General features: G+C 45.2%; 1 protein-coding gene across 1 annotated transcript in view; it reads left to right on the top strand.

Annotated features, from left to right (window-relative positions):
- The window catches only part of T265_08288 (hypothetical protein), a gene marked incomplete at both ends in the record, with an annotated part of 21,799 nt that overhangs the window by 8,752 nt on the left and 4,809 nt on the right, over nt 1-8,238 (top strand). Inside the window, 4 exons of the mRNA XM_009174044.1 lie at nt 24-230; nt 1,261-1,437; nt 3,188-3,316; nt 6,164-6,273. Coding sequence (XP_009172308.1) covers nt 24-230; nt 1,261-1,437; nt 3,188-3,316; nt 6,164-6,273 — 623 coding nt within the window. The remainder of the gene's footprint in view (nt 1-23; nt 231-1,260; nt 1,438-3,187; nt 3,317-6,163; nt 6,274-8,238) is intronic.

The following is an 8,238-nucleotide window of genomic DNA, read 5'->3' as shown; positions in this document are numbered from 1 at the left end:
GCTTGTTGTCTATGATATGACAGGTTTCCGTCAAGTGTGCTGCAATCGCGCTTGAGTCTGGTTTCTTTCCCCTACCACTCAGAGATACGGGATTGTGTTCTCGCATTCTGTCCGACAAATGCCTTGTCGTACGACCAACGTATGATGCTCGGCACGAGCATCATACTAATGAGTGCACACAAAAGCTGATGGTAGAAAGTGGCAATTTGTCCTTCAAGCAGAATTTGATAGTGGGACTGGAGTTGAAGCTCAAACACAGATTAGCGGTCAAGTATGTCGTATCAACTGGTGAGTAGTTCAGCAACCGAGTCACCTTTGAATGGAAGCCTCATGTATACGGGCTTCTTCCTAACAGAACATTGAGTAGTTTGGGCTTAACGGCTTCCATAGTCTTAAGTACGAACCTTTCAGGATATCCGTTCTGCAGTAATGTGTGTCCCAAGAACTTTAGTTCCTCTTCTAAGTAGTCGGGTGAGCATATCTTCATTGCCCTCTCAGTCATGTATCTAATTAGGTTGCGTTTTTGTTGCAACGGAACGAAGCTATCAAAGTGAATATACTCACCTTTCCACGTTTGCTTTCTGTGGGCTTTGCGTTCTATGGTCCCGCCGGTCTTCCTTTTAACATTGACATCGAGGAAACTTAACTGGCCGTTTTGTTCTGATTCGATAGCAACCTTGATATTAGTATGGACTGAATTGAAACTGCTTAGTACGTCTGTTGTGCTGATGGTTCCGTCGGCAACTACAAAAATGTCGTCCACGTAGCGACGATATCATGTTAACTGTCCAATGAGTGCTTCTAATTTTTGAGTCTCTAGCTTGGTCATGAAAAAATCTGGGACCTAGAGGGGATCCCATCGCCACCCCATCCTTCTGTCGGTAAATTTGATTGTTGAAAGTAAACTGAACATTGTAGGCACAAAGGAGCAAGGGTTGGTTCAGATCCGAGATGCGAATTCCAATATCCTTACCTTTGCACTCGAGCAAGTCACAAACATACTCTATTGTCTCAGTTGTCGTGCCTTTTTGATGACAGGTTTTCACTTTAAATCACATCAGCTAACTTCCTCCGATTGGACATGCTGCTTTCTGTTCATAAAAAGTGTTGTTCGCGTGTTGTTGGCGTGCTTCGACCGGTTGTTTCACAAAACGTACGGCGGACATTTTCGTTCAACTATTTTACGCCAGTTTCTCTGACTTGATTGAATACAAACTCACTGCGACTCCACTGTTGTTGTTTTTCAATCGTCCATCGAAGGCACTGATGTCCAACATTCCAGGTTGGCGGGAGGGACGAACAGATGAGTTTGATCGTGCGATTTGTACAACACAACTGAAGCTCGGGTTGATGTCTTTGAACTGTCTGGCACGGGGAGCATCAACCTTGTTGACCAACCTCATGGTAAAAGTACCGATTCCGACAAAACTGGATGAGGTGAGTTTTCGTTCTTCTCCGTGTAGAACACGTGATCAGTGTAATTTAGTGGTGTTTACCTGTGTGTTCTGTATACGGGTAACTAACCATGGAACATTTGTCAGCTGTTTGTCCAGACAGTATCTAAGTGATATAAAGCAGTAACTCTGACTCACTCTTCTGACAGTTCTGACTGAATAGAGTTCTTCAGGTGTGTAGACTTATCTGAAGTTCCCAGTTAGTTAGCGCCACGGACATTGGGCAATTTTTGCAGGTGCTCACTGCCATCGCATAAGACGGTACTCTTCCTATCCTGGTGCAACTGCTCTCGCGGGCCCATAACAAAGCGTGGAAGCGCTGAACTCTCAGTAGAGCTTATAGGTAGTGCATGCCGGACCCATGCCGGGGTTCGAACCCAGGACGTCTGCTTTGCGAACGAGCAAATAATTGAAAAACCTGTTGATCAGGTAGAACAAGTGTGACGGTAAGGTTGATTTGGCAGTGAAATATGGGACGCACGACCTGTTAATTCAGTAGTTTCGCCGACTTATTTCTCACACAGTGAGCCAAGCTGGGTGTTAGTGACAGCTTATCTACTGGTCATTGGCAATCACCAAGTCATGCGAATTTGGGATCGATGAACTTGCCAAGGCATCGTCCCCAATAAGTGGATTTGTGTTCTACCATCGGTTACCTGAAACCAACTCGCCTTTCGAAGTCAGACAACTAAAGCGAATTTTCTTAAGGTTGTACAAACGTAGCCATTCCGAATGTTCACTTTTTAGCATCTGATCTTACATACCACCCATTTGTTTGTTGGCTATTTTACTCAGACTGTGTCCCCTCAGCCATATGACAGCCAATCGAAGATCTTATAAAGTTACCACAGGATAATCTGAAGAATTTTCACCTGTTGTGAAATTGTTCTGAATGTACCATTTCCATGAATTTTATCACAGCATCGGAAAAGACGTTGGCGTTCTTGCACCCACAACGTAACGGACCTAACAGTAGGCTTTACCGTTACAACCTCATGTGTTTGTCTTGGTGCGCTCTTTTATCCAGTTGAGACTGCTCTGGTGCATGCTTTTGATTGGTCCGTTTTTCGAACTGCTATCCTCCAACTGAGTATTGATCAGTTTTGCTCGATTAGGTCACACCACAAGGCTCTTTGGGTTTCTTGCTGTCTAATTCAATGTTTTCCGAATCGGACTTATAAATTGGGATTAAACGAGCAAATTGATGAAGTATCCTTCCAAACTGAAGTTGTACTTCAAACTGCACCAAGGAGAGTCTGTTTTCGAGGCTGGAAATACCACCATGAAATTCTGCAGTCTGATTGTAGCACGACTCTGGCAACCGCTTCGCATTGAAATCAGCATGTCAGCTTATGTTGTCATGGAAGCGTCACCAAAACTAAGGCAGAAACCAGTGCATTGTGCTCCGTTTAGCCTTACAATCATCATCATCATCATCATCGGCTGTAAGAACCGCCTGCTTGTCGCACACTGGTCATATCTACTACAGCTCCGTTCAGCGATGATTTTGGGAGGTGTGGAAGGTAGCTGCTCATTGAAGGCGGTAGCTGACATAACTGGTGCGTAAATGCAGTGTCTCGTCTGTGCACTTTTAATTGGAGAGATTGGGATGGGAGCTATGCACTGAAGACAACCACCTGGATGCACTCGCAACGCTGAGAGCGCGACTCGGGCATATCTGATGAAATCTCCAACCAATTACGTGTTTCGTCTCGTAATCTCCACCAAGGGAGACGATATTGAACAGTGCTACTGAGGTCGCCGCAAATGGCTATTATACTTTGCCGCCAAGTCATTGTTTGACATTCTCTGTCTCGTTTTCGCCCTTCACATGGTTATGCAAAAAGAGTCCTTTGAAAAAAGTCCATCTACTTGCGAAATGAGCACGTGACCTAGTCACCACTACCTATGGAGTATGATCAGTTCATGTATCGAGGGTGGGTTCTTTCTCCCAAAAACCATTCGACGCACTTCAGCGTTGATAATCGTTCAGCTGTAGCACCCTTTTGGTGCCTAATTGCCATGCCACCCGGGGGAAGCATGAGGGCCGAGACACTGCCAGGTTGCCCAAGCTTAGACGGGAGAAGTCGAGAGGCAGAGGTTGGGTTCGAACCACGGACATTCCGGTCAATAAATTCACCGCCATTCACCATTACTGGTCTGACGTTCCCATCAGACTCAGATAACACTTCGAAGAAGTCGATGGTCAAACATTGAGTCTCTTGACGTCTTTACTGCGCATTTGCCAAGTTTCTAACCCATACGACAATATGGAGCACACTTTAGCAGTGTAAACTCGACCCTTAACGGATAAGCTTATGTCACACCTAAGCCACAGGTGATGCAAATTCTCAAAAGCTGCTATTGCCTTCTCAATCCGGATGGAAATAGCATCTTTCGCAACAACACCGGGACTGATACAGCTGCACGGGCATGAGGTTAGGGTTCGAGCCCACTCAGTTCCACGAGAGCACATCGCACTTTGCAGGTGTGACGCGCACATCAAACCGTTCGGTCTACCCACAGTAGAATTAGTTCGTGGTCGAACTGAAAAGCGCCAAATTCGGAAAGGCACTTTGGCAGAAGGAAGGTTACTTCGAATGAATTTCGGATGCTTTTTCCCAAAACGTCTGAAGCCAAGGTTCGGTTGTCAAGCTGTATAACATCGTCAAACTACTTTCTTTTCCCAACAGTTTCATACAACTGAGTGATTTTTGACCGACCACAGCTGAATCCCAGCTGAGTGTCTCGCTTGTGGTAGTCTGAAATTTGGGTTCAATGGGAGCATGCATTTGGCGGAAACTTGGGGATTCGCAAAGTCCGTTCGTGGGCAGTCGAAGCGTGTTCAGCGACCTTGTGAGTAGTTTCTTTCAAAGGACTTGTTTTCATTCAGAGAGGTCCTTCGACAAAGAGGTTTTGTGATTAGGGGCAGAATCAGCTGAAAAAATTCTTTCGGTCTGGTATAAGTCACTTTTTCAAACCGTGTTCCGGCCTTTTACGGAGAATGGTTTCACCTAAAGGTATCGCACGATGAGAGTTCATCGGCAAGCTTCTCAGTAAAGTGGTCCACCAGAGTTCAGCAGAAATGAGCCGTGTGTTCCAGCGGGAACTGTCGAACGGAGTGGCTGATAAGCTTGTGTGTGTTCAATCAATCCGAACGTCGATATGACCGGCGAGCCGCGGTACCACACCCACCTACACAGTCGACGCCATTTCCAAAGTGAATCGCGAGTCAGCTGCTGAGTTGCACACTGACTCCACAAACCAATGCAACTGCCTTGTGTGCTTACAATTTTACGTCAGTATCGAATTGCCGGATGGGTAGTTTCTCGTCCAATAACGAGACCGGCCTATCAGGAAAGCCCCACCCCGGCCCCGGAAGGGAAACATCTTTACAATAAGTCAACTTGTAAAGGGGTTAAAACACAACGAGGGGACAAGTATTTCCCGTTGTTGTTATCGTCTGTTTCCTCTCCGAGGTGGGACCAGAGTGGAAATGGTTCATGCTCGGACTCACACCTGCAACATGGCGATGACTTTTCAAAACACAGTCAGTACACTGGTTTGCCATATCTGGAGTCACTTTTTGATCGGACTGGACGTAATGTGGCCAATAATTCAGCCTTCAATACACAAACAGCACTGGAACAGAAACTTCATCACCTAAAGCACGACCGATTTCCATGGTCGTGACATACAAACCTGCTCGTCAGTAGGTGAACGTTACCGTAAGACGGTAGTTTTCCAGTGAACATCGTTCATCAAGACAGGGTCACGTGGAAATTTCGCACCTTAGACTGTATGTATAACAGTGGATGAGGTCATCTAACCGTTCATACAATGTTTCAATGCCACTGCGTAGACATGGTGGGCAAACGACTGGAAACAGTCGAGTCGAAGCACTTTCTGTAAAACCGACTAAATCGTGCGAATGATATTCTTGTCAATGCCGAAATCAATGACAAAATCCAGCGGGTATCATCCTTGTTTGCACACTTTTGGGTGTGAACTTAACGCGTTCGTTAGAATGATTTCGGGTGTGAGCAGAATACACTCATCTGCAAACAAATTTGGTTTTGCAAGAGACCCAACTGGAACACAGCTGAATCTCCCGTCAATGATGTTTCTAACCAACTGAATGTCCCGCACCTGACCGCCTTGTATTTCAGTTTGTACGGTATTCGGGATATCACGATATATGTATAGACGTAATACACTACTCATAAGGCTGCTGAAAATTCTTCGATAGTTCACGACCGGTTTCGCCCTTCTTGAGGCACGTCAAGAAGGCGCAGTCCCCGAGTTTCCGGCAACTTTATGTTCTGCTTGAACCCAAATTACACGAAATTAGCGAAATACACTCATTTGTGGACCAATTCGGTTTCTCGGGAGACCCACTTGGAACCCAACTGAATCACTCGTTAATGCTGTTTTCAAGCAACTGAATGGGCTGATGAACCCCAAGAAGGGCGAAACCGGTCTTGGGCTGTAGGAGAATTTTCAGCAACCTTTTGAGTAGTGCAATACGTCGATTTCGGGTGTTAGTGTGATGTGATCAACCAGGTAAAAAGAGATTAAATTTGTTCTGAATTGTTCCCGGACGTTCCGATTTACAGCGCTCTGTTTCGCTGACCGTATGCACCAAAGCTTTCAAAATCTGACCGCTACACTTTGGCTTCCCTAGTCCCGAATTTCGCTTCCCCTTTCAGAAGCGGTTTCCTGCGTGGATTCGAAACTATTTCCGAGGGACTCGGTACGGCTTGTATACGGTGAAGTTCTCGCCCTCCTTCGATGAAATGCCCTTCCAAACAGTTGTCAGGTGAGCCTTAGAATTATTGAATTGATCGATCTTGTTATTATTACATATATTTCTTTTATTGTTGCTGTTATCGGCTTTTTTGTGATATACCAATCATTTGCGTGGAATGTCCTGGGTTTTTTTTAAAGACTCCAATAGTGAACACCCTTCATGCAATGTTAATGAACAATCGTTGGAGATCCGACCGTGGTAAACATTCTGGACCAGTTGGGCAGCTTCTAGCTGTCTGTCGACACTGTGGTGAACGACTGTCAGAAATTACCGATTGCGACACATTGTTTTCTGGTTTTGCTCAATCCTGAAGCTGTCTATATTTCAAGAAATCGAGTCCTTTGATTGTTGTCTCCGGTTGTGCAAAAAAGAACTCAGGATTTAGCCTTGGTCCGCGTGTTTTATAGCTGATCCACAGACGATTAGAATGGTTTACCTACCGCTTTTAAAATTTGGCCCGACAGCATCGGCACACACCGCTGGAACTGGAAGTAATTGATGAGAATTCTTCAAACTTGCTGGAACGCTGCAAAGCTTTCCCACCTAGGAGAGGGTTGTCTTTTGCTCGAACGACTTCAGCAGACTTGGAAGCATGCTCAGGTTTGTTCACTCTGGAAATAACCATCCAAATACCCATGAATGCAGCTGCCGATTAATCGTGATCAGTACTCGGAAAAATACCGGTGTGGACGGGATAAACAAGAGACGGGAAGGAAAATAAAATAGGGTCAAAAGTCACATGATTATTGGTTGTATATCAATGGATTCACAATGGCTTGAGACCATAATCTCAGCTACCTGTGTTCCGATTCGTGGTTGTCTTGTGGTTGACAGAGCATGGCTTGGCGGCATGCCCAATGCATGTTCCCGACATCTCAAGCTATCAAGCTGGATGCGGAACAGAGTTCGTAATCACATTCTCTCGTTCTGAACACATTTCAGTCAGTTCATTTACTTCGTAGCTGGAAAGCTTCGAGTGTCGGGAGTCTGAATTTTGTTCATCCACTCCGCTCACACGAACCGTAAAACGAACAAAAACAGATCGCACACGTGACTTCATTTTAGTGCAGAAAGTAACCTGAGTATAAATCGTGATTTGCGCTTCGCCAATTATTACACTGGCTACTTCTTTTTGAGTGAATTCAAATCCAATAACCTGCTAATTCAAGGAGTCAGAAAACACGTGACCACGTGACGCGAGGTACATGATTACAGAATGGTTGGCGCTACGTTCAGTTTAAATGGGAGTCAATCAATGGGCTGATCGGCTGACGGTCAACAAAACCATGAGTTAGGGGTTTGAGGAAATCCCAAATCAGCCACACATTGATCCTCGGGTTTTAGGTATTGGCTGATTTCACAGACAAGGTGGGATTCAGGATAAAACTTCGGAACCCCGTTCTTTTGTATAGTTGTCGCTCACAACGGCGGGGATTTAGATTAAAGTATATACTTGAGCGATCCATACAGCACTCAAGGTCAAGAAAAACATGTATTGGTCTCACACGGTCACAGATCCCATGCCGCTCATTTTTGGCGGAGACCTGGTCACGTGAAGTCAATGAATTTACGCCGTCGTTAGTGTTGAATATATTAACAGGCATAGAATTTGTGTGCTGTGTTTCAGGTTCCTTCTCGGTTTGCGCAATCAGTGAACTAACCATACGTGGGGCGAGGGGCAAGACCGCATTGCGTAATTTAGGAGGTTGAATCAATTCAATCAATCAATTTATAGATAACACTGTTTATTAACCAGAGTACGATTCTCGGAAACACCGAACATAAGTGCATCTGTATTCAAGAATTCGCTCTGTGTGAGCCGCTATTTTCGTATTGCTAACTTGGTCAAATGGGACTCGATGTTTTCAACGAAACTTCAGAATGCGGGCAAATGTGTCCAGAGAGTGTCGGGTAGGTCGGTTGCTTTCGCGAAAATGACTCATTGGCAATTGCCCATTTTGATCTACACCCCCA

The sequence above is a fragment of the Opisthorchis viverrini genome (genome assembly GCF_000715545.1).
Source record: "Opisthorchis viverrini unplaced genomic scaffold opera_v5_209, whole genome shotgun sequence".
Lineage (NCBI taxonomy): Eukaryota > Metazoa > Platyhelminthes > Trematoda > Opisthorchiida > Opisthorchiidae > Opisthorchis > Opisthorchis viverrini.
The sequence above is the reverse complement of the archived record's forward strand: the minus strand, read 5'-3'. Positions and strand labels throughout refer to the sequence as shown.